This window comes from Aythya marila (genome assembly GCF_965140915.1).
Source record: "Aythya marila genome assembly, chromosome: 5".
Classification (NCBI taxonomy): domain Eukaryota; kingdom Metazoa; phylum Chordata; class Aves; order Anseriformes; family Anatidae; genus Aythya; species Aythya marila.
This window is the reverse complement of record NC_139046.1, coordinates 36,873,621-36,898,856: the sequence shown is the minus strand read 5'-3', so window position 1 is coordinate 36,898,856 and position 25,236 is coordinate 36,873,621. Positions and strand designations below refer to the sequence as shown.

The following is a 25,236-nucleotide window of genomic DNA, read 5'->3' as shown; positions in this document are numbered from 1 at the left end:
CTACAGAGAGTGATGCAAAGATGGAAAAAGCCAAGAAAGAAAAGGGAGACCAGGCCAGGGAGAAATGAACCCACAGGAGACATTACAAAGAATGAGTTTTAGGAAGAAAGTATTTACAAGACAATGAAAAACAATACAACACAGGTAGTTTGTGAAACCATAAAGAAATAAAGGTAGTTTTGGAAATGAAACAGTTTACACACAAGGGACACGTTGATGATGAAAAAGAGGAATGAAGATATCAAGCAAGACCGATTGAGAGACGGACAAGAGAAGGATTGTTAAGTGACACAGACATAAATGGAATAGTTTGAAGATATAAAAGGAATTTGCCGAAGACAAACAATAAGGGAATTAAGAAGGAATAGATACCAAGGTACATTTAGGAAGGAAGTAGTATAGAAAAATGATGCATTTACAGTCAAACACAAGAATGATAGATGGATTAAGACAAACAAGAAAAGAAAGGAAAAAAACTGTTATTTTTTCACAGTTTAATATCTGGCTGTGTTCACCACTAGCATTCAGTACCTGTGCATCGTTTCCAATATCGTAACCCAAGCTGATGAGACAGGCTTTGAATTCCTCAGGGCCAAGTGTGCCGGAGTGGTCCTGGTTATGCGGTGTGCCAGGCAGCAGGACATGCAGTGCCAGTGGGGTGACGGTGTGGGCAGAAGGAAGGGAGACACAGAGGAGATCAAAGGGAGGCGGAAAGACAACAAATAGGTGCCCCATGCAGTGGGTGAGAGGAGGGAGAGGAAGAATGACATGCAGATAGAAAGATAGGGAAGAAAAATAAAAAGTGCACAACATTAGATATCACAATGACATTTCAGGATGTGCTAAAAATGCTCTTGGAACAGTTCCTTCTGAGAAAGCTCGTCACATCTTGAGAGCATTTCAGTGACAAAAACAGTCAATGCTCAGAAGCCTCAAGATCTCAATCTCCCAAGTGAATTGCTCGCATCACTGCTTGTTATCCATAGTGCCAGAAGCCCTGTGTTTCACTAGTAACCTGGAGTGCAGGTAAGCAGGCAGAGGCAGTGGGAAGCATTGCCTTATTCTTCTAGTCAAAAGTCCCACCAAAGGAGTAGGTGAGGGCAGGTATGTTTGGCAACACACCCGAGGAAGCTGAGCTGTCAGGGCATCCCACGAACAGACAAAGAAAAACAGCTGAAGCTCAAGGGAGCAGTGTTATTGCTGTATTTATGAGACCTGCACATAAGGTGGAGCTTTGACTGGCAAGGCTGTTTGAAGTGCTCAGCTCTGAAAACAGCACTGCTGTACAGCATGGCACAACGTGGCTTGGCAGCTGCTCTTCCCTTTCCTCATTCCCCATTCCCCAAACATCAGTGTTTGGATGTACCCATGATCACAAACTATGACAGGAACTGAGAATCCCCATTTGCCCCGCAAAATTTTTGCTCAGGCAGCCCCAGGCATTGAGGAACCCCTGCCTGCAGCCACCATCTCTGGCCAGAGAAAGAAAGCTACAGACAGGATTGTGGGGCAAATTCCATGTGACTTTCCTCAAACAATCAGCTTTTTAAAGCCAGACTTAAGCCTTCATAATTCAAACAGACAGCTGAAGATTGGGAAAGACATTTTTTCTCTGCATTATCATTCAGACTGTTGTGCAGGAAGGGGCAAATGACATGAAAGTCAAAATATAAAACTTACAGTGCTTTCTGGGTTCTTCTGCCAAGGAAAGAAGCTATGTTTTTGGTTTTCCTTTGGCAGCTAGAGAGGGGCTGAAATGGCTAGTGCTCAGCAATCTGAAAACATTGCCAGCCTCTGAGAGGGCCCTGTTCTCTGGAGACCTTTCAAACAGTCTGACTGGTGCAGCAAATGGTGGAGAGCACCTACATTTGCATCTTACTTAGTATCTCTGCAGGCGCACGGATTTCCAGACAACAGTGAGGGGGCTGATAACTGAGCCTACAGAACCAGTCATGAGATGGTGTCAGGCTGGGGCTGCTGTCTCTGCCTCCCTGCGTTGACAGCTTTCTGATTTGTTTGGTAGAGGGATGCCAGCTGATGGCTTCTCAATGGAGAAGGAAGAGCTGCAGGGAGAGTGGCAAATTGAGGGGAGGAGGATTTCCTTTGAGGAATTCTTATTGTACCTGTTAGTGCCTTGACAGGTATCTCCACAGTAAGGCAAGGCAAGCTTTGCATCAGGGTTTATCTACATTATGTAATGTCATTCTGCGCATAGATCCTCCTGTTTGCTCCATACAAGAACAATGCTGGTTCCTTCAGTACTGGTGTATGTGATGGTGTATCAGAGCACAGGACGGCTGCTCCAAAGGATTTATAAACTATGGATTATAAACTAAGATAGTGAAGCTGGGGTAAAAATGTAATTTTCTAAATAAGCCTTCAAACTTTTTCACACTTTAGCTTTATCAAGAAACTTTCTGTTTCAGATATACTTCTCCTCCCAGGCTAATGATCTCTTGGCAATCTCCCTGCTCCACAGGAGTGGCATTTTTAAGAATTAAGCCTCTTCTATTAATCTAGTTTTATTACAGTGACTGTTTGTTATTGCACTGCACAGTCTACATGGGAGCTTGTAACTTACCAAGCTGCAGTCAGCACTGACTTACCCTGTCGAAATGGTTGAAAGAAGCCCGGAACTCGTTCATCTGTTCCTGGCTGATTCCTTTGGCATCACGGGTCAGAATCTGGTTTTCCACTTCATTGATGGTTCTAGCAATTGTTGTTAATAGCTGCTCCCAGCCCACTCGGATATGCTGGAAAAAGGAGGACAAGACAATTTATAAATTATATAAATTAAAAAGTCCTTCTGCCTCTGAGGCCATTGGATCAAATATGCTACTTGTTTCAAATTAAATGATCCTGGTGGCCAAGGTAGAAGTCCACTTGCTCAGAAACATTTCCTTCTCATCCACATTGTAAGCCAGACGGATATTTAAAATCTGAATTTTGACTGTAAAAAACATTGAAGAGGCCAATTCCTGCTTGTAATAAAGTCTTGGTCCTATTGCAAACTTCTTTTCCTAGTAGAGCAACACAGTGGGGGCCTTTAACACAAATGAGAATCAAACCCAATGCTTCTAAGACTTAGTTGGGCAGAAAACTCTCCTTACATGAACCAAGAAAATAAATAAACCACAGTCCTTGAAATACATTGGTGCTCCACTGCATCTGCTGTTGTTCAATGAAGAGCTGGCCAGAAACCAAAAAGCAAGTTTCAAAGCCTGTCTGTGTTCTGCTGGACTCATGCTGAATTCAGATTGCTTCCAAGAAATCTCACGTTGTCAACAGAAAGCCAGACTCTGATTTTAAAAAGGTTTTGTTGGACTTCTTTCTTCTTCAAGGCTGTAGCAACTCAAACTCACCAACGCCTGTCTGGTCTTTCTAATCCCAGCTAATAGGCTGCCACAGTCAGGTGGCAGAAGAAACAAGGCCAGCCAATTTTTCAAGCAATACTGTTGAAATCTCATTTAGGTTATTTCTATTGTCTGTATTTGGAAGAACAGTGGACCACATTGGTATGAAGTACAGCAAGGCTGAAAAGAAATTTATTAACACGTTGCATGCTTGGCCATACTGTCAAGCTCTCCTCTTTGCTGAGAACCACAACACATTGCCTGAGCAGGATGTGGCTGGTGCTAACTGGCCACAACAGATCAGGCTGTCTGATCTGCTGGCACTACACTCCAGCAGGGAAAAGGCTTTGCAAAACATTTACCTCCATGGTGTAGTTGGTGTGCTTGTTGTCAAAGATAAGCGCCTCCTGGATCTGTTGGTGGTCTCCTTCCAACTGGTCAATCTTTGGTTTGTAATTCACGATGCTCTTCTCATACTGCCGCAAGTGGTTGAGCTGGTCCTCCAGGGTCCCGTGCATCTCTATTGAAATGCGGCCAATCTCCTGCATTAAATTAACAAAGGGAAAGGAGTTACACCCCATTAGAAGGAAAAGCCTTAACATGGCTGACATTTAATGCAGCTATTTCACACTTGCATAGGATGATGATTCAGAGAAAAACATCTCAGAGAGCAGTTACTTGAGATGAGCTGAGACACTGTCAGCAAAAATTTCAGCAGAGCCTTGAACATTTTCCAAGTGGGGTGTGTCACATGAAATGTGTCTAATATAAAGATGCAAAAAAATGAAACTGCATTCCATAAGCTAGTAATGTAGCAAGAAAGATCTTCTCTTGATGTGCTGTCCACCACTGTCAGTCCCTTCATAAAGCAATGTCTGTAACTGCTCTATTCTTTACATCTCCTACCATCAGTAACAGCTTCACATTCTTTCATCTCATCAACTCCAATTTTAATTCAAATCTTACCTAAAGAGAGAAGATTTCCATTAAAAATGTTTCTTTTCTGCTGATGTTTGACATGCTAGTTGTATATATTTTCTCATGTGTACCAAGATGTGTGCAATTGCTGTGAAAGCAGTTATGGAAAATATGCTTTTGATGTAGAGTCTTTCTCTTGCTGCATATATATTTGACTCTATTCAAATACCACCGTTCCCCATTTTAAGTAATGTATTTTTATCACTTTACTGAAGAGTTAGGGGAAGAAAAGTAAAAGCACTTCAGTAATTGGTATCAATCTTTGTATTCTCCATATTTTCTATGAAAGTTTATCTTGTTGCAATCTGAAGGAAAAATTACCAAAACAGTAGTCAAAAAAAAAAAAAAAAAAAGAACCAAGTATCAGTGAAAATCACAAAGGAAAACAGACTGAAAATGAGAAAAGCAATACCTCCATCTTGGTCTGGATCCAGGGTCCAATGACATTGGCCTGTGCACCAAACTGCTTACGAAGTCGTTCATTTTGCTGCTGGCGAGCGTGTTCCTCCATCAGTGCTTGATCCCTTCTAGGAACCAGCTGCCTCACCTAGAGCAAAGAGTGAAAAAACGTGCATTTAATACATGCAAAACTAAGTGAATAATAACTATAGGAATTGATGCAAGGAAGGGGTAAGGTTTGGAGAGAGAAATGACAGAGTCCCAGTGTGAGTGGGGTTGTGAAGGGGCTTCCAAAAGAGGGTGAGGGCTGCCAGAAGCATTTAATCCAGGGCTTTTTTGGGGGGGAGCCCCAGGTGGGGTGCTTGTTGGACCTGGGCTCTCTCTAGGGTTAGGATTTGGAGACAGCAAAAGTACAGAGATCCACTGTGAGTGGCGTTGCAAAAGGGCCTGTAATGCGCTAAGATGTTTGTACTGAAAAAAAGCAGTCATAATTTTTAGGCCTGGGCAGGGAGGCTCAAGGAATGTGAATCCTATTCACTGCAGGACTGCAAATTCATCTCAGGCCATGAAAAGAAGCTTTCATCCACTATCTGGGGGTTTGGTGCCTGATGCAGGCTGAATTGTAGTAGCTACAGATATCACTGAGTTTGTGGTAAGAACCACCAGCATAAACTGGTATTAAGATTATCTGCTCTTTTAGGATTACAGCATTGGAAGGCTCCTGGTCTGTGGAGACTGAACATTTGAACGGTTGAATGGTGGAGAAGGATATTGACTCCCATGACACACTTACTTGCTTTTCAGGTCAAATGAGGACTTAAAATCTCAGATTTTTTAATTTAGCATCTCTTGTTAAAAACAAAACAAAAAAAAAAGGAATGAAAAGGGATGACACCCTTAGGAATATATTTTAAAGGTGTCTTCCAATTTCCCAGCACATGACATTTGAGCCGAAAGCAAATGGCAAATGTGCAGGAGCTCAGAAGTAAGCATCAAGGATAACTCAGATTAAATAATCCCCTTCCTGGGGCCCCAGTGACTAAGAAGCAGCCTCCCCCACACTGACTACAAGGTTGTAAAGAACTCACATGTTCCCATTTGCCATTGATCTCCTGTGGGGTGATTGTAGTGTACGGATTCGTTCCTGCCATGTTGACGTGGTATGTCTGGACGATCTTTGAGACTTCATTGTGGATTCCCAGGATGGCCTGTCGCTCTTTGTCGGCATCTGGCAAAGTGGCTTTGAACTGTTCGTGGGCTGTGGTCAATCCCTGTAGAAGGAGGGCAGCAGCAAAGAAGAGCATTAGTCACTGAGTAGCCTCTTCAGCAAATATATCCCTACAGAAGTGACTGCAAAAGCTTATATATTCCCAGGATATAAAATAGTCTACTCTAGCACACTTTCAGCACCTCCCAGCATCACTAAACAGGCTGCTTTAAGTAGTTAAATGAAATGAATTCTCATTTTTCCTCATTGTTTCCAACCCATGTTGACCAGGGACAGAGATCACATCCCAAAACATGATGGAATAATTCTGCCTCATAATATAATGGATCTATTTCTCCGTTATTGCTCTGTGAATGGCTCTCAGCCCCCTTTGGGAAGAATGCTGGAGTACTTGTCTAAATGCACCACATTTTTGTTCTCCCACTAGGTATGTAATAGTTCTACATCAAAGATGATTTCAGATGAATAATAAAGAGTCAGATCCAGTCTGATTAGTGAAGTTAGAAACAGGTGAAGGTCTTCCAGCCCACAGCAAACCTGCACAAGCAGCACAAGCTCCTGTTGCTGAAAACAGCTCCCTCTCCCTGAACACAACAGGCCCTCTCTGTTGCCCATCTTGCTGTGGTGCCCAGACTGTAATCCGAGGACCGATGGTAGGGGCACACTTTCTGGTAGCTTGTGGACAGCTGACAAGCCAGTTGGTCCTGGCTCATTTCCCACTGCTTCTACAGGCCTGTAAGATACTTCATCCCAGAAGCCTGGAAGATCAAGACTAGGGAAGCAAACACAGGGGAAGAAGCAGCAATACAAATGGGGGACAGAGAGGCATGTGCAGGGATAATGGAAGGAACAGCGTGGACAGAGGAGGGAATGAAAGTAAACCTCGTGACTGACCACTTTCTTACCACACACACACTGTAACTAGTTTTGTAGAACTGCTTTCTTACACGGTGACTCATTACTTTGCAGCTGCTGCAGTGGCCATAGAAATGTAATGCAAGTCTGGGGGAGCTGGGAAACAGTCTGCAGTCACAAAGAGATGATGGAAATGTTTAAATGCTGTTCAGATTTGTTCTGCATTATGAAAGACTTAATGAACCCCTTTGTTCAGAAGGGAAGGGTGGAAGTAGCAAGTTGTAGTTCTGTAACAGAGCTCAAGCCTGGTTAGGGCTATTTCACTGCCTCTCTGATGCCCCGGCTGCCTTGTGTTCCCTGTTGGTCTCCAATTCACTGCCTCAGTGATGGCCACGTTGCTGTCAACCATTCCTGCAACAAACTCATCAGTTTTGACAAACTGAACAGGTCCTGAGAGAGAACAATGTCAGGAGTGGCAGCAGTGTGGCAGCTGCTAAGAGAAAGAATATGCTGGCTCTTCATCTCAGCCAGCTGAATCCAAATGAATACCTGGATTCTTTTCATGAGCCCATCAAGCAGAAGAAATAGTCCCCTCCGGAATCCAGAGAAGGGTAATTCCTGCTCCCAAAGGTCTGAAAATTACCTTTAGATACCTCAAGTTCCTCTCATTACAGCCTTTCAGAAGGGGGAAAACTGAGATACTGTCTCTGCTGTCTTCAGGAGGCAAAAAGTCTTTGGCTTCAAATGGCAATCCACTAACAAAGTACAGAATCCTGATTTTTCCATTGCTTAGCACTGAAACCCAGCTGGCAGCTCAACAACTGCCCTCATGCCGCATCACATAGGAACAAATGGCCTGAACATGGGACAACCGACCCACAGAATCTGAGAGCAGCACTAAGCTTTCTTCATTTGGAATAAAACCAACCAACAAACACAAGACCCTAAAAAGATCCTCTCAGCTTTCAGGCTCTTATTACTAATACTGGAGTCACAATGAAAAATACACTTTCAGTTCCTTGTGCTCAGCTAGAATAGTGTGAACATGTCTCTTATCTATTCAGATACATTACTTTTTTTTTGAAGAAATCAAGGGAAAGCATAGGCCCTTTTGTTTCTCTTGCTAAGGCTGACTCACTAGAGCAGCACCACCAAAACATGACCTACAAATTCAGCACTGTTAGGAATCCAGGAGACCCCTGATTTCCCTGGCTGGTGGAAGTGACTGCTCTGTACCTGGATCTCCTCAATGGTGTGAACGATGAACGTGTCCTGCAGGTCCTCCATGGCCCCTTCCATCCAGTTATTGAAAGGGGCAGCTCGTTTGGCATATTCCAGGTACAACTGGTCAATTGTTTCCAGTAGCTTCTCTGTCCTCTGAGCGTGCACAAAAAAAAAGAAAAAAAAAAAGAAAGAAAATGAGGAAAGATGGTTAGAGAAGAATAATCACACAGATACATGGATTCTCTGAGCTTTCAGACCTCCTTGGAGAGTGCTACAGTAAAAGTGTCTCTGCTATTAAGATTACACACAAGATAGATTTATTCCTCTCCATGAGGGAAAAATATGAGGTCAATTGAAATTAAACAAACAAGGACAGTCTTTTCAAGCAGAATAGCATTACAGAACACAAGAAAGTATAAACAAATCAATAGCCTGAGCAAACAAATGGTATTGTAACTGGGCTGGAAGTAGAGAAGCTGCCTAAGTATTCAGAAATGCAGCCCTGGTTTACAGTCTGGGATGTTCCAGGAGAAACTGGCTGTTCACACGCACTGCAGCTTGCTCTCCACAAATGACCTACCCCTGTAATCCCAACTGGCAACATGTCTCACCTCCAAAGCTTCTCTACGTTTCTGGGTTAGGGCACCCAGATTATCCCACTGATCGCAAATCTTCTGGCACCTGGCATTGACACTTGGAGAATCGTAATAGTCCAGCTCACTGTGAGGGGTGGGGAAAAAAGGACAAAATAGCAAATTAAGACCTTTTGGAGAAGAAAGAGAAAATTTTAACAGCCTTAAGGAGAGATGCAAACAAAGGGCTCATGGTCTCTGCAAGTAAAACATGCCAGGAAGACAGCAGTATCTAGTTTTGGAGACACTGGCACATCAAACATCATGCAACAGGAAGAAAAACAACCCCCACCCAAGGCTCCAACAGGCATTGGTGCTGGCTGCCTGATGGGGATAACTTGGCACCAGGGGAGGGGAGTGAAGACTTTTACTCAGGCTGGGATTAAGCAGATTAGAAGCAGCAGTATGCCCCTGTATTTTGCACGAGAAAATCGAGTAGGCTAACTACCTGCATCTTGTACATCAGGAGATTGGGCAGCAAAGATTTTATTATGATTGCACAGAAAACTACTTAAGATGTTCTAACAGTTGCATAGGAGAGGTGGCAACCTTCAGCAACAGTGGAAACGTACAACCCATTCATTGATTTAGGACAATCCCAGAATTACAGTGTAGGTTTCTCTCTGGTATGCCTCATAACAGTGCTTTGCTGGGGCGTTTGTAGCTTGGCACTCCTGGAAAGAGTATGGCTGGGGAAAGGAGAGCATGGGGTAGGCTGAGGGCTGTAGTCTTGCATGAGTGTGTGCTCTTGGCTCTGCACATGATCAAAGAGGGAGAAGCTTGCAGGCAGAGGGAGACCAGCCAAACTGGGAAGTGTCACCCATAAAAGAAGGTGGAATAACTTGCTGAGCTACTGAATGACCCTGGGCAATATGATGAGCATTTCTCTTATGCAGTAATGCAGGTTTAAACAGTTTCCTCCTACTTCATTTCTTCCCATCATTGTATTGCCCCTCCTGAGGTGTGTGGGCTTGACTGTCGGTGGAGTCTTGTGGAAAACTAGTCATGAAACTGCCTTCGGCTAAAAATAACTTTTTATTTGCTGGGTTTTTAATCCAGATCAGTTCCTTGATCTACTTTGCTGCACAGCCAGCACTGCAGCTGAAAGAACTGCTACTGAAAGCCTTGCTTGTAATGCAGCCAGGCTGGACCACTAGTGCTGGGGAGTGAAGTGTGCCTGTGCCCCTCCACTTGCCTGGTGTGGGCAGCCACAGGGGCTGCCTCTCAGTCTCCCTGGCAGGGGATCTCTGGATGAGGAAAGAACTCGGCCATCTCTTTTTCTGGGCACAGCACCTTTGCTGACATAGGAGATGGCTTTCGGAAGGATGGCACAGCCTTCTGTTCTCACACTTTGGAAGAAATCAGCCGTCTCCCAGCTTAGGGCCCAGTTTTCCCTGTCACTATTAGAGCCGCAGCCGGTTTGCCTGGCCTGTAGCATTTGCTTTGGAAGTGGCAGATCAGCTAATGCTTGCTGACTAGCCAGCCTCAGTTTTAATCTTACTGACATGGAGGATTGCCTTGAACCCTCCTCCTGTTCCAAGGTCAATCCTCCAGTGGTCAAGTGAGCACTTCTGTAAATCTTTGTTGGTAAAGAAGATAACGATCTTGATCCAATAATCCCGATTTTTTAGAGAAAAATGGTCATTCAGCCCAAGTGAGATGATCTAGCCCAGATGCTGTCTAACTTGAAATAGGCTAGTGTGATATATAAGTATTTTTAATAATGAGACACTAAGTCAAAGCCAAATTGTTCAAACTGTTTTTGCCAAGGAACATGCAGAGCTTCAAAATCTCTCTCTGTGCTACAGAGACCAGCTCTCCCTAGCAATCAGCCTCACACTCTGATGGGACCCCGTTTCACCTAGTAACCTGTGTCACTCCTCAGTCCAGGAAAAGGAGTGGAGGTGAAGGTTGCTAAGCCAAGGGGAGGCCCAGAGGAAAACGAGCTGCTGTAAAGGGTCCCTGGTGCAAGTCCCAGCTGGAGTGCATGCTGTGCATTATTCCTGGGGCAAAGTGCCTGCAGTGGCAATAGAGGCCACTATGGGCTGAAACAATCAGCAGACTTTTTTCCTCAGCAGTAAGGACTTTTTTTTTTTTTTGATAAAACAGAGCAAACCATGAGTCTCTGGAGTGCCTGCTATCCTCTGCTCTTTCCCTCTGTTCCTGGAAAAGTAGGACAGCGTTACAACGCTGCATCCTAACAGGGGCCAGAGGCAGGTCAGGCTCTTTAGGAAAGGGTTCATGGCAGTATAACAAGCTGGAAGAGGATGGAAACTTGGCTTGAGAATGTAATTCTGCCTCCCCCTCATCGGCACCCACGACTCAACCATTTTCTGGCCTGCTTTTCTGGTATGTCTAGATACTGGAGAACAGTATCCTAGATACTGTTTGGAAACACTAGGGCTTCCCAGCATTTTTGTATGGGGATGGATTCATGGCTCTCCAGAGGGCAGAGGGCAATGCTGATCAAGTCTCCCTGGCCCCAAGCATCGGATGTGCGTCGGGGTGCCGTACTTGAGCTCTTGTGCAATAGCAGCAATCTGTTCCACGCGGTCCTGGTGTGCAGCCAGGTCGCTCTCAAAGGCCTCGTGTTTCTTCAGCAGGGCCTTTATCTCCGAGAGGGTTGCAGTTTCGTAATCCTTCTGCTGCAGCATTGCTTCCTTACCTGAGGAGGGAGCCAAAGGACAAGAGAATGAAGGACAGGACCCCATGCCCCTGAAGCCAGCTCCCGGGCACCCAGACAACCCTGGGGCCTTTGCTGGGGCACCTGCCCCACTCCAGACACCCTGCCTGAGGCTTGCCATCACGCTTGCTTGCCTAAAGATGCACAGTTCTCACTTTCAAACGAGCGAGTTTGCCATTAGCAACAGATATGGGCAGGTAGTGCAGCTCAAGCCGTCGCAGTCACAGTTTATACTGGACTCATCTCACTATGCTGTTCCTGTAAATGCCAACTGTGGTATTTACTTTACAGTAACCTTTTCTCTGTTCTGTAGCTCTGTTCAATCCAAAAAATCTCCCTCTGGCATGGTTAAGGAATGCCAGTGCAGAACAGAGGTGCTTTTTGTGATTTTTTTTTTTTCTAATAAAGTAAGAAATGAACCTAGCACTCTGGAGAAGAAAATCTCCTAGAGAACCCATGGAAGACCCATATTTTTCCCTCTAGATAACTGACAGCAATAGGAAGCATACACGTTGGCATTTACCATCTGTCCAGGACTCGTGAATAGATGCCTTCTGCCGGAACTTCTCTGCCAGGTGATCCAGCCTCTCTAGTCTCCGGATCTCATTCAACAACCACTCCTCATAGCCCTTCTCAGCCTGCTCTAGGCCACCCCAGGCATTGTTTATATCCTAGAGACAGGAGCACAGGAAGAAAAGGGAGGTTAGAAGACGGGGGAGAAGATGTACTTCAGCATTAATCCCAGAGGGCTATGTGGCTCAAATTGGTTGGAGAGATTGGGTGTGTGTGCTTTCTATCTCAGAAGGTTGTGCAGACAGGTCAGGAAGACAAAGTGCTAGACTTAAGATAAGCAAGCCTAGCAGTGTCAAGATATATCAGTCTACACACAAAACCCTCTCTATACACTCCCTCACATGAAAATATAACAAAATCCAACTATGTCTGAATTAGAAAGAATAAGAGGCACCCAAACATCTTCCCATAAAGGCATGCAACTTGTGAAGAGACTCAGAGTCTGGTTTAGGTACAGAAGAGCAGTGATTCCTTGTTCCTCTCTTATTATGGACTCACTGAACTACATTCTGTAGGGTTTCTGCCACAGAACAGCTCACTCTGGAGCTTGGCATTGCTCGGCCCAGTTCCGTTTTTTGGGGCAGAGCTGGAGAATATGTATGCTCAATCGCCCCCACTCACCGAGACCATTTTCCCTTCTGAAGGCATGAAGGCTGGCCTGTTGCTGAGCCGTAGCTTGGTCTGCAAGGTGTTGAAATTGATCTCAAGTTGGCACTTCTCTTGGACTTTGGGGGGCTTGTGCAAGCGGCGGTAGTCCCGGAAGTCCTCCAGTTTCTGCTGCATGGCTTGCATGGTGTTCTCTGGTGCCCGGTTCTCCAGCCAGGGGATGGTGCGACGAATCCACTCCAGCAGCTGGAAAGATCAAGAAACCTTCAACTGAAATTGTGTTAAAACTACAGCTGTTGGTCTGATATCATTAGGGACTACTTACTTTTATGTTTGCTTTCAGAAAGGCTCTGCCAACAGCAGGGCTAGTAAGGAAAACCTTGCTAGCTTTTTGGGAGTACGATCGTTTTTCTTATGAGCAGCCCATTCCCTACCACACTGAGTAGTACTGCTTGTTGCAGCACTGCTAGTACCACACGCTAAAGTCATAGCTTTTACACAATCAGGACCAAACTACATCCTCTGACTGCACTAAATGAACCCTAGAATTTTGCTGGGCTATAACTAATAGATACTGTAAACCATATTAGCTCCAGAGGAGTTGACAGGAGAAAACAAGCCGTTGCCTCCAGTTCCAGAAGAGCCATGCTTCTCTCTCTCTAGCTTCTTAGAAGTCAGCATTGCTCTTTGAATTGCCCTCCTTCACAACCCAATGTGAGGGAGCTGGCAAGGTGCTAATGCAATGGGCAGTCTGTAGCGTGAGTGAAGTAGTGTCAAACACTTTTTAAACAGGCTGAAGCCAGGCTCATTGGCAATGTTTGACCTTTTGTTCTCCCCATCTTCCCTTCCCTACTTATCTTCCATAAACATACTCCAGTCCACATTTGGTCACTTCTGGAGTCTCACATCTGTCAGTCTGTCAGGCTCCTCAGTTAACCAACGCAGCCTCCAGCTTGTGTTGTACACAGATTCCTCCCAACTATCAGCAAAGGCATATTTCTTTCCTCAGCTATCTCTAACTTCCATTCTCCCTGATCCAGTTCCTGATTTCTGCAGTATATTGGCACGCAACATGTATGAAAGACATTATGATGTTTTACAGTCCTGAGCAAGTCAAAACAGTTTGATTTTTTGTTTTAATTTTTTAGTATTTTTGTGGCTGCTCCTAGTAAACTGAGAAACTCAAAACTGCTTCAATGGAAATTTCTATTTTAAGCCACATTTTTCTCTTCTTTAAGATATAATTCAACCTTTCATCTTCCTCAAGCTAGAAGGGAAAAGAAAATAAATCTCTAGGAAAACACGGGCCAATAGCACTCCCTAGGATTAACTATCAGGGATAAATGCAATTCCTTTCTACACAACACCACCCAGAAACCAACAGCACCATGGACACCTACATCACTGGCCAGTTTTTCGTAGTCTTCCATGAGCTGTTCATTCTCTTGGTTGACTGCCAGCACCTTGCAGATACGATTTGCTGCTGTCTCCGCCTGCCAAAGAGAAGAAAAACAGGAGAGGGGGAAAAGTGTGAAAAAAATATAAGCCAAAGCTTGCAGCTTAGCTTCCTGCTACATACCTGTGGGTCAAGTCTCCTAACCTTGGTTCTTGCAGCCTGACTGGGCTTCAAAAACATCTGTCCTGACCTCTTTGCTTTCCATCTGACCTTCTGTAACAGTTTTTTTTATTTTTTTTTCCCCTTCTCAGGTGACTATGTATGTTCTTTCAGGGATTCTGAGTTTAGCTGACCCCAGCCCTGTGTGTTGTGAGAGGAACACATTTCTCTGCCTTTTCTGAAGCTGCTCCTACAAAAGGGTCCTGTTGTTTGCTGCCTACAGAAGGACCCCAGACGGCACTTCACAAAGACAGGGAGCTTCTGTCACCAACTCCTCTCTCCTCACCAACATTCAGAGCTCCAACACCAGGAACTGAGAGGTGTCACACTGACAAGTCTCTCTACATGCTTCTACCTAAGGAACACACTACCTAAACACAGTTATCTGCATAGAATCACAGAATGGCTTGGGTTGGAAGGCACCTTTAAAGCTTATCTTGTCCAACCCCACTGCCATGGGCACGGACACCTTTCACTAGCTCAGGTGAATGCATACATGTATATTGGACTTGGGAAATTTTCTAGTTTTGCTTTGAAGATAAAATTAGACACCCTTGAGCTTAATTTCAGCCCAGCAGAGATGTTTTCCAGCACTCCCTGTATTTCTGGCATCCATTACAGGGCCACCTCTCCCAGCATTTTGCTGCACGACACCTACCATGTATTCAGGTTTGCATGATCCAGGTGAGAAGAGGATTTTTTCCCCCTTTCTGGATAATCATTCTGCTTAGTCTTACAAAGCAAATCTCACAAAAAAGAGCCTGTTCTTACTACTTATTTTTTTTCCTTATTTTTTTTTCCTATTATGGGACCAAAACCTGGCTCTCTGTGGGGAGCTGGACACGTTAAAACATGAAGTTGGAACAGAACAATGCTCAGAAAAATCCCAGCTATGAGCTCAAGAGCAAACAGTCTGCCCTGAAGTGCCATGAAAGTGTTTGGCACGGGGAACATACAGCAGGCTGATCCTTGTACAGCACGTATCTGTGGATCTGCACAGCTCCTTTTATTATTACGGTGGTAGGTGCAAGGCCATAAAGCCTTGGAGGACATAGCACTGTGACAGGTGCCTAGAGATTGCTCAGTATCCTCTTACCACAGCACAGTTATCGCCCTGCTGCCTGGGGTAGGTGCTGGAGCTCCCTGCAGGACCCCTGTGGAGGAGTTCTCCTCACTCACTCCCTCACTCGCAGAGGCCAAGTGGAGATGAAGAGGAGGGCACACGCCAGCACTACAACAGACCCGTCATCAGCACTGTGCCCTGCCTTAAGACTCTGTGTGGGACTGATGACAAAAGAAGTTTTGCCAAGCTTATAGTTGGCAAGTTTCAACCTCTTTCTATTTTTAAAAGGCCTTTCATTATCTGTTTATTCAAGGCCATTTGAGAAAAATCCTCTAAATTTTGCAGCTGACGCGAGGCAGCAAGAACAGCAATAAAGTCACAGGCTGTACAGTGACATATGGATTGCGAAGGTCTCAGGGGATATGATGATCTTAGTCATTTGTAAGAACCTCTAAAAATGTATATTCAGTGATCTGTCCCTTAATTACAGTGGGCCAGCTAGCAGATGCACAGATATTAACTAATTAGAAACACATCAGAGAGAAACATAGAGGAAAGTCATTTCACTTAAAAAAAAAAGTAAAAAATGTAAATGATGATTGCATTTAAGAAACTTGTACTTTGATCTGTTTTTAACAGAAGTTTTTACTTTAGTGGAGTGCTTTTTGATATTCAGAGAAAACTTTATAGGCACGAGACCAAATGGTCTGTTAAAAAGCCAGTGCCAGAGCCCTACCACGATGTGCCGAGTGGTTCAGGGAACTGGTGATGCCAAATGTTTGTATCAGTCTTTCCAGGAGAGGAGCTCCCTGCACACTCTTAACTCTCCTTCTTTCCTTTTTTACCCCTGGAGCTCACTGCAGCAGCAGCCAGCTGTGCAGGAAGGACCCCATTTTGCACAGGCATATTTACATCTATCTGACGATAGATTTCCTCCAGCTGCCCAGGTCTGCGTGTGTATATATGTGTTGAACATCTGTCCAAACACAAAAGCCCTCTGAATGTCAGCAATTACGGCATTATTTGTGTTATCTTAACGGCTGACAGGCAGAGGCCAATCTTCTTCCTCCTCTGTACCAGTACTTGCTGCTCCGTGGTTCTTGCCTGCTCCAGACTGCTCTGTGTAAGGGTGCTCTATGCAAGCGTGTTTCTTCCCCATAGGGCTTAAGGCAATGATGCATTTGGGATGCTCAGGCTGGTTCTAAAGAAACCAAGATGCCCACAAGGCATGGAGCAGCCCTGATAAGCCAAATGCACCGTCCTGGGGTCTGAAATCTACACAGCTGGATTCTCTGAGGACTTGTGTGAGCTGATCAGCTTTGGTACAGCATGGTGCTAACACATTATACTACGTACTCTCATCAGAGATCATGGAGGGAGGGTGAGACTAGGGCATTCAGCTTGATACTGCAGTGCTGTTAGGTATCTATGTCCTGTTTGGTGGGCTCAAAATGGAAACCTGAATGGCCACAGAATAGCAGAAGTAGCAGTAATTTCTCTGCCTACTGTCTTCTCTCTAATTCTCAACCCTGACTTGGACTTCTTAGGATGGAAGTGGAGTTGTGTCTCTAGCTCTTGGATCCAGGTCTCTTCGGTGAGGGCGATGACAAAGGAAGGCATCCCCCCAGCGTGCTATGTAGGGGGGGGTGCCTGCCTGTTGCTGCCCTCTGGTCTCAGAGGACCACCCCTGAATACCTTATGCCAAACACAATCTTTTAATAAAATAGCAAAATGTTAGTTAGAAATTTTCACCCCAGAAATAAGGTTTACAAAATATTAAGCCAACCAGTAGTAAACAATCATGCATTTAGTGTGAAAGTCAGAAGCAGTTAGAAAACAAGCAAACCAACCAAAGCAAGTATACCTACATATATATACTTATAACAAAATGGCATAAAGAAAAAGCAGCCATCTACACACACGTCAGGCTGGGGACCCTGTACCTTCAAAGGCTCAGTATAAGAGAGTGAAAGAAGCAGAAAGCGGCTCATGGGACTTCCCCTTCAGGACTGGTGGCAGTAATGAAAAATCTGAATGAAAAATGGAGTGATACCACAGTAAGTCACCTAACCACGCACAAGGCAGCAACATGTTACAAGACACTTTGGGCTGGGGCTTGCGCTCAGCAATCACTCTGCACTTGCCCTGGGATTTCAATCTGTGTCACTCAGCAGCTGCCTAATGCATGGTGGGGGCAGCTCCAAAAAGGAATGGGGCCCCTCCTGCCAGCTCTCCGCTGAGGCACTGGCCCATCAGGCCTACTAAAAATTTAATTAATGATTAAATCTTTTATCTTCCCTACAAGCCACTTAGACCACATCGGTTTGAAGCTTTATTAACAAAGAAGCTCCGTCGCTAGTTGCTGCCCCAGCTGCTTGGTTCAGGTCCTGAGGCAGCAGAAGATTGCTTTCAGTTATCCCAGCAGACCTAGCATCCACCTCAATTGCTGATGAGAGCATGGGACCTGCTGAGCAGGTTTCCAAAGGGTGGAACGGGCACAGAGCTAAGAGGAGGGGACTGGAGAAGGACACAGCCAATTCTGCAGCAGGCCACTGCCCTCCTCGTATTCGTGGTTTGCCCTTTCTTCGGGTTAAGCATGGAGCAATTCCCAAGGGGCACCTGGCAAACAACAGGCCTTATCGCTGGGCTGGCGTGAGTTCTGAGACTGCGGTCATCAGAGGCAAGTATCAGCTGGATGGAGCCCGCAGCCTGGTGTTAGGGGTTTTGAACTATTCACAAAGCAGGATCCCACTGGACAAGTCCTGACTACATAAATCATGCCAAGTGGGCAAATCTACTGCACTGCTGTGGAACATATTTCCAGTTCCTTGGAAAGCAGATAGCATCATCTCATTCATATGAAACAAGGCAGGGAACAAAAAGCTTATCCCAAAAAGCTGCTCCCTGGAACCTATTGCCCATTTTTGCCCTCTGAGAGCCAGCCTCAGCACGGTATCTATATCAATGCTGCAACCATCAGCATTGTTTTGCACAAAAGAGATGGAGTCTTTCTGGAGCCAAGTTACCCCTCAAGCTGGGCAACACACGGACTGGGCCTCAAACAGAAAAGGCCTGGTGAGAGAAAGAAGTTATGGAAACAGGGAGATTTTACTTCCTGTACGTAACAAGAAGAATCCAGTCTTGAGCTTTGGATTTTATTGTTCCAAAGCTCATAGTCTAAAATCTGCAATGATTTCATAGAAAGGCTGCAGCCCAGACAGGCTATGGTATGGGAGAAAAGGCTGGAACTTTGTCTTCTGTTGAAAGGATTGCAGGGAAATTGCCATTTTGCGGAAGTTTGCCCAAAGAACGTGCCTCTGAGTGACTGGTTCCTCTGAGGAGAAATGTCCCAGTGCCAGGCAGAGAGACTCTGGGGTAAAGAAGAAGCAGGACTGAAGCTACGGAAATGGGCAAAGCAGAGGAAAGAGAAATAAAACATACAGGTGGTTTGGGAGGAGAATGACTACAGAGAAGCAAGAAATGGAGAAGTGGGAGTGTGTGGGAAGGCTCAAGGCCGGGTAGGGATGAACTTCATGGCTGGAGCACAAAAGTGCTCCAAAAGAGGCTACCACTGTGTAATCAGCTGACGTGATACAACCTAGGAAGCGATGACTGACCTCGCAGAAGCTGAGTGAGAACAGAAGGCAGGCAGCTCAAGGGAGACAGGATGCAAAGTCCTGGGCCAGACCGAGCTGATTATGGCACTGCTGGAGATGCATCGCCTGGCCAGGATGATGCCCGCTAAGTCACTGACAGGGTGCTGCCTCTGTCAGAGCAGACACTCATTCCTCATTCTACGCCAGCTTAATCAAATGCTTTCTCCACCACTGGGGCATGAGAACTGGAGAGAAGGAGCAGCTGTTTGGAAGGACATCTAAATCACTTCTCCAGCAGGGCTAGAGCTGGATGGGGTGCAGCAGAGACTGCTCAGCCTCGGTGCTGCGCCGGGCGGAGGGGCTGGAGCCTTCCTCGGTGGAGAGGACGAGTGGGCAGGGCAGGGAGTGGGGAGGGGGTTGTTAGCAGTAAAGTCTCACCTTCTGCGCCCCTGAGAAGGCGTGGTAGTAACATGAAACATAGGTCATTATGGCCTTCTCATCCGGCCTTAGCGTGCCTATAATATCTGTGCAGAGAAGGAAAAGAGGTTGAAAGGATAAAGTAAGAAGCAGCACATAGAATAAAACAAAACAGTCATGGGTGGCGTGAGAGAGGGGGAGAAAACTTCCCATCATGCAGAGCAGGACAGGCCAAACAGATTTCCATGCGGAGCTGGGAGGTCGGATCAGAAGGTGGCTAGCAGCGTTGGCTTGTGGCTCGAAGCGGCACCCCTGCGCCCTCCCCCCGCATCAAGGAGGGTTTGAGCTGAGGATCTGGGCTCTGCACCTTCCCAGTGGTGGTCAGAGGGTACCAACGGGCTGTCGGGAGGTGTTCAGGGCTGTGCCCGAGGCCTTGCTGCACACTGAGGAGCTGCAGAGATCAGAGCTTCCTACGCGCTGCTCTGCTTCACCATGCACTGAGCGCTCCTATGGCACTTCAGTATGCTGCTGGGTTTTGGGCAGAGACATTTACAAGGTCTCACCCACAAAACGTTTTCCTTAAGTGACTCTGTTACCAACAGGATAATGGCTGAGCCAAACACGGCGAGGACTCGACTGCCTGATTTTCAGCATGGTGGGTGAGGAAAGGTTAAAAAGAAACAAATGAACAAAGCCAGGCATTTCAGTTGTAATAAACTGTGCTCTGTTCACATCTCACCATAGAAGCCCTCATTAGACGTGCTTTGTAAGACCCAGATAAACTGGGACTGAATTTGTGGCATGGCTCAAGAAAGCAGCAGGTTTGGACCTTGAAGGACGGGTGTGGGAACCTGCAGCAGATACAAGGTAAAAGATAAAGCTTTGGGTATTCGTTGAACCCAACATAAAACCACTAAGACAGCTCTGTTACCCCATCATTGTAAAGAAAACAAAAAAAGTGAATAAGTATCAGCATAGTTTCCAGTGGGGTCAGCCTGCCGTGAGCAGCTGAGCAGAGCAATCTGTGGTCTCCATCTCTGTGAAACCAAGCATCGTCGCTCAGATTTTCCAGACACAGGGAGTGCAGGTCCCCAGCCATCAGGGCAGCAGTTTGGCTCCCCCCATTCTTGGCCTTTATGGGCACGCCAAGACACTGGCATATATAAGTGCCACTGGAACAGCAACGCTAACTACAGGGAAGTGGGACTCCTGGCTTCCTTGCCCCATGTATTGAGTCTGGGGCACCACTTTGAACCAACAGCCAACTCTACCGAAAACATAATAAAGATGCCCGTAGCTAGAGAGGAGAGAGAGAAAGAAAAAAAGGTTTGGACATTAGCAACGGCACCAGGTGTGCTCTGTGGAGGGAGCTTGGGATCCTGTGATACCTTCTGGGCTCCTGAGAAGGCGTGGTAGAAGCTAGAAACATAGGTCATGATGGCTTTCTCGTCAGGACGGGCAGTTCCAACAATGTCTGTCAAAAAAAACCTCACGTTAAGAGCATAACCAACCGATGGGAGGAAAGTAAAGGAAGGGGAGAACCACAACTGTCCGGGAGGCCTGCTAGGGTATACACTTGTCATAGCAACTCTGAAGAGCTTCCCAGCTTTGTCTAGAAAATGTATCACTCTCAGAAGCCAGGATCACCCTTTCTGGTTCCCCTCCCTCATGATAAAATTGCTTCCAGTGCCTGGCCAGGCTAATGCAGCCATATGTCAACACATCTCACACCAGAGCGCTTCCCCATCCTGAGAGCATTAATGTGAATGATGGGTTGAATCAATCCGAACTAGCAACAGGTTGATATGGCTTTTGTAGATGTACCATTCTGCAATTCTTCCATGCAGTTCTTCAGAAAAGATCCTTTCTTCCTTCCTTTCTGTGCCCCTGTCCTCCGTTTCAACACAATGATGATTTGAATTTCAAAAGACCCTTTCATTAGTTTCAAGAGAAACTCAACACTTCCAGAGATCAGAATTAATGGTGTAGAGGAATGCACATTAGTCCCAGTCTGTAATGGAGGAGACGGATCAAGAAAAAGCAATAGAAGCTCCTTTAAGTGACCCTCTTCATCACTGTTGGCTATGCTGAGATCTGAAGCTAGATCCACTTATTTTGGGGGTGGCTTTATTCCTACAGAATGGCAGGAAGCACTCACATCTATTCCAGAAACCTCATGATTGTTTGTGACCTCAACATAGTGAGTGCAGGGAAACTGAGACTCATCCCTGGGAATGGGAAACACTGCCTAAGAATATGAACATGAACTTCCTAGAACCCAAATACAGGTTAACTGGGTTCAACTGTCTTATTTCCACCTTCCCCCTTAGTTCCTCTTTCTCCTTTATTTAAAAAATGCCTTTAATTGCTTCTCCTGTCAAAACCAAGCCTGAAATACAGCTTCCACCACTGAAACCAGCTGGCTTCAGCCCCTGAACCAGTGAACTATTTTAGGCTGTTGTTTATACTTCAGAGTTACAGTCTCTGGTCTGTAGCCAAGCTGGTTCTGACAAGGCTTGGAGAAGTAATCCTTGCTGTCCCAGTGGCCTCTGGGAAGTCATAGTCAGTAGCAAAAGCATCTCTGAAATACATGGATTTCTGCCTTGGTCTCAAGATCCAGTCATTGAGGGATCTTCATGCCCAAGACTTCCAAGTAGTCAAGAAGCAGCAGTTTATAATACTGATATCGCATCCCCAAAAGGAAGGTCAACAGCTGTGTCAGAAAGAGCACAGAAAAAAATCTGAAGCAAAAGGAACGCTGTCCTACACCATACATTATCTCAGTATTAAGCCTGGTTCTTGAAAGGCAACACTTTGGTCAGCTGTAGACATAGCCAGGTGTTACTCATCTCTGCCTAGTGAGTCAACCCCAGGTTAAGATCTCCGTATCAGACTCAGAAAACTGAGGGGCACAGGAGGAAGAGGGAAGCAAAACGTGATTAATTATTCCATTGTAACTTTTTTCCTGCACACTCAGTATGTGATGATGGAGGGAGCACTCAGATGTTACTGAATTCTTGTACAATACAAATCCACCTAGAAGAAGTGGGAAATGTCAAGACAAAGCAAGTTATCACCCCCTGCATTCCACTTTACCTTCGGCATCCAGCATCTTGGGGATATCCAGGTATTTCTCAGCCACATCAAAGGCTGTGTTTAGGTTAGTGAGAGGATCATCCTGGGAAAGAAAAAAAGCCAGAGCATTAGCATCAACTCATAACAAGGTTCACAGCATTTCTCTCAAAATAGAGCAACTGTGCTTTATTTGGTTCAGGTAACTCAGCTGTCCAGACAAAATTACGTGCAACTCCTCATGTAGCAGGATGAAATAATTAGCCTCCTTTTGAAAGCAGAGCCTGGAGACTCATGATATGATAATAACATATAATCTATGCACTTGCAACAAAAAGGAGTAATACATTTTGTTTTGCATTTAGTTTAAAGTAACATTAGCTTCACATCATATTGATAGTAAATGGCCATATCACACATTTACATATCATGCTTACATTAGGTTTGCATCTTCCATTTTAAAGAACTGCAGAGCAGTGTTAGAACATCTAAGCAATACTAAAATAGTAACAACATCTGCAACGGGTGCTGTCCTTAGCTAGTGTACAGTTTGTTGAACACCAGTTGAGTGGGAGGAAGAGAAATGTTTGAACGAATCTCTACAAAATAAATATATATAAAAGTACCCATTTTGTCTGAGCATTGGTTTTCTTCCTAAGCGCTGCAGAGTACTTGCTATTTCCTTAGTATATTTCTATTCCTCTAGGTATAAACCTTCTGCTGTAGCAGGATGCACTTCAGATACAGACATCAATACACAGTAATCAAATTCTAAACAAAGTTGCGTGTGACATGAGTCATATCACAAAGGTAACTAACTAGATTTTAGAGAGCCAAACAAGAGAATGTGAAACACAGATGTCACTGGAAATGAAAGACCTCTGCAAATTGCTCCCAGCATTCAAACGTAATGATCTGCAACAAAACACCTATCAAGCAGTATCAGCCCATCATACAAGCCTGATTCCTATATTCCTGCATATCCATGACATTTATTCTGAAGGATCAATCAATCAACTTCATGGATGACTATTTCTACTGCTGAGACAGGTGGCTTCTGCTGGAGGAGGGGCTGTGCACAAAATGCTAGTGTTTAGTCACTGTTTGCTAAGAGGCTTTCAGGAGGGAGGAAAGATGGGGTGTCTCTCCATACTGTAATTTCTGCCACACACCGAGCCCCGCCTTAAAAATTAGGAAATAAGAAGTGCAGTCATTTCACCTTTCTTCCTGGACTAGCATCCATGCTCTATTTCTTTTCTACTTGACAGCATGTGCTTTCACTTACTGCAATGACTTGGAAGACTGAGCTGTATCTGACCTTTAATCAATAGTCAATCTCCTTTGAACCCACTAAGCATGACAGATGGAGCCAGGCAGGCTTGGGCAGACAGGTGTGAGCACACAGAAAGGTTTCTTTACAGCACTGGTCACAAAGTAGCCCCTGGATTACTGCGTTCAAGAAGCTATGAAACCAAGCCATTCTGGAAGAGGTTTGCTGCAGCAGTTCCCCAGGAATTAATGCATGCTTTGGGTTGGCATCCCATAACAGTATCATGTTCCTTTGGATGAATGTCTCCAGCAGGCAGCAATGCTTCACCTACCAAAGTAAATCATACACAAAGGCCATCCAAACAGACCCAAGCAGTAATCCATATTTAGTCCACTGGGACAAGTCAATACTAAGTGAGGAAATGTTGGATGGGCACGCGGTGATGAAACGAACGGCTGCCACACATGGCGACAGGCCATCATTTCTCAGCACCAATTAGTACTTTATCTCTATTTAGTACACTTTCAGGGGTGACTTCAACAGATATACCTAAATCCACCTCTTCAGAGCTTAGTAGTGCAGGGGATTTTAAATATCCTCCAGCCACAAGGAGCCACCCTGTGCAATGGACTTACAGACACTGGCACCAGTTCAACTTCAGCCTACTTGCCTCTGGTACCTGCTGTGCAGAAACCACTATGAACCCAAAGGGTAACCAAAAGCCTTATTTGAGGGGCTGAGACTAGCTACATGTAGACAGGACCTCACCTCCATTTACGCTTATAGGAAGGAAGTGGAACAGCATTTCTTTCACTTCAGTGAAATTTTCCCCTAGCCCACATACCATTTTCTACTTCTGTAGAAACATCACCAGCACGTACTTTTAATTTCAACCCATGCTGACCAGGAATACCACAACATCACTAATACCCCCTGCCCCGAGAGAGAGCCTAGTATTAGTATTATTAACCCAGACCCTTCCTCAGCTCAGCCCCGTCTGCCAGAGCTGCCGGAGGAGCGGTCAGCCTCTCCTGGAGGAAAGGGAGGTGCAAACTCACTGCAGATAGCTTCCCTATCAGTCTGCGAGTAACAACACCAGGGGCGATGTTGCCAAAGGTTAAAAAGAATTCTAAGCTGCAAGCTGGGAGAGGTTTCCTGATGGGAAAACTTACTGGTCTTGGGCACTCCCAAAGGAAGGGCTGGAAGTCTTAACGTGTGGGAAACTGAAGGCTCACCTAGATGAAGCCAGCCGACTTCTATTTCATGTGTAACAAGGATGTGTGATCACATTGTCCCTTGGGGAATGAAGCTAAAGATAACACCACTGAAAGCAAGCTGTCTGAGCCCAAGACTAGCCTGGAGATTTACAGAGAGCTAAACCCGAGCAAGGCCCTTTTCCCTGTGGGAAAAGCTTCACCCCTCACGGACAGCAGAGCTGCTTATCACAGAGGTGGTGCTTCTTGGTTGCAAGGCAGAGGGTTCCCTGGAGGCCTCCCCCAGACCACAACAGGGCCTTAAGCCTCTGGAAATTCCTCCAGACACCACTGCTTTCAGTTCCAGCCCCTAGTACACCAGCTAATCATTACTTCAAATTCCTCACTTCATTTGACTCCTTGTGAAGAGGGAAAAGCAAGTGAAGACTGCCCTGCCCTGGCGGCTCCAGGCCTCGCAA

General features: G+C 45.4%; 1 protein-coding gene across 3 annotated transcripts in view; it reads right to left on the bottom strand.

The window, feature by feature from the left end:
- ACTN1 (actinin alpha 1) overlaps positions 1 to 25,236 on the bottom strand; it is an 85,265-nt gene that overhangs the window by 4,410 nt on the left and 55,619 nt on the right. For 2 of the 3 annotated variants that reach the window (XM_082762394.1, XM_082762392.1), the window contains exons 7-19: positions 22,319 to 22,400; positions 20,611 to 20,696; positions 13,932 to 14,024; positions 12,547 to 12,777; positions 11,876 to 12,023; positions 11,184 to 11,334; positions 8,649 to 8,757; positions 8,050 to 8,190; positions 5,819 to 6,001; positions 4,744 to 4,878; positions 3,716 to 3,895; positions 2,607 to 2,753; positions 532 to 612 (exon numbers count right to left, since the gene is read on the bottom strand). In XM_082762394.1, coding sequence (XP_082618520.1) covers positions 532 to 612; positions 2,607 to 2,753; positions 3,716 to 3,895; positions 4,744 to 4,878; positions 5,819 to 6,001; positions 8,050 to 8,190; positions 8,649 to 8,757; positions 11,184 to 11,334; positions 11,876 to 12,023; positions 12,547 to 12,777; positions 13,932 to 14,024; positions 20,611 to 20,696; positions 22,319 to 22,400 — 1,767 coding nt within the window. The remainder of the gene's footprint in view (positions 1 to 531; positions 613 to 2,606; positions 2,754 to 3,715; positions 3,896 to 4,743; positions 4,879 to 5,818; positions 6,002 to 8,049; positions 8,191 to 8,648; positions 8,758 to 11,183; positions 11,335 to 11,875; positions 12,024 to 12,546; positions 12,778 to 13,931; positions 14,025 to 20,610; positions 20,697 to 22,318; positions 22,401 to 25,236) is intronic. The other variant, XM_082762393.1, reaches the window with a different exon arrangement.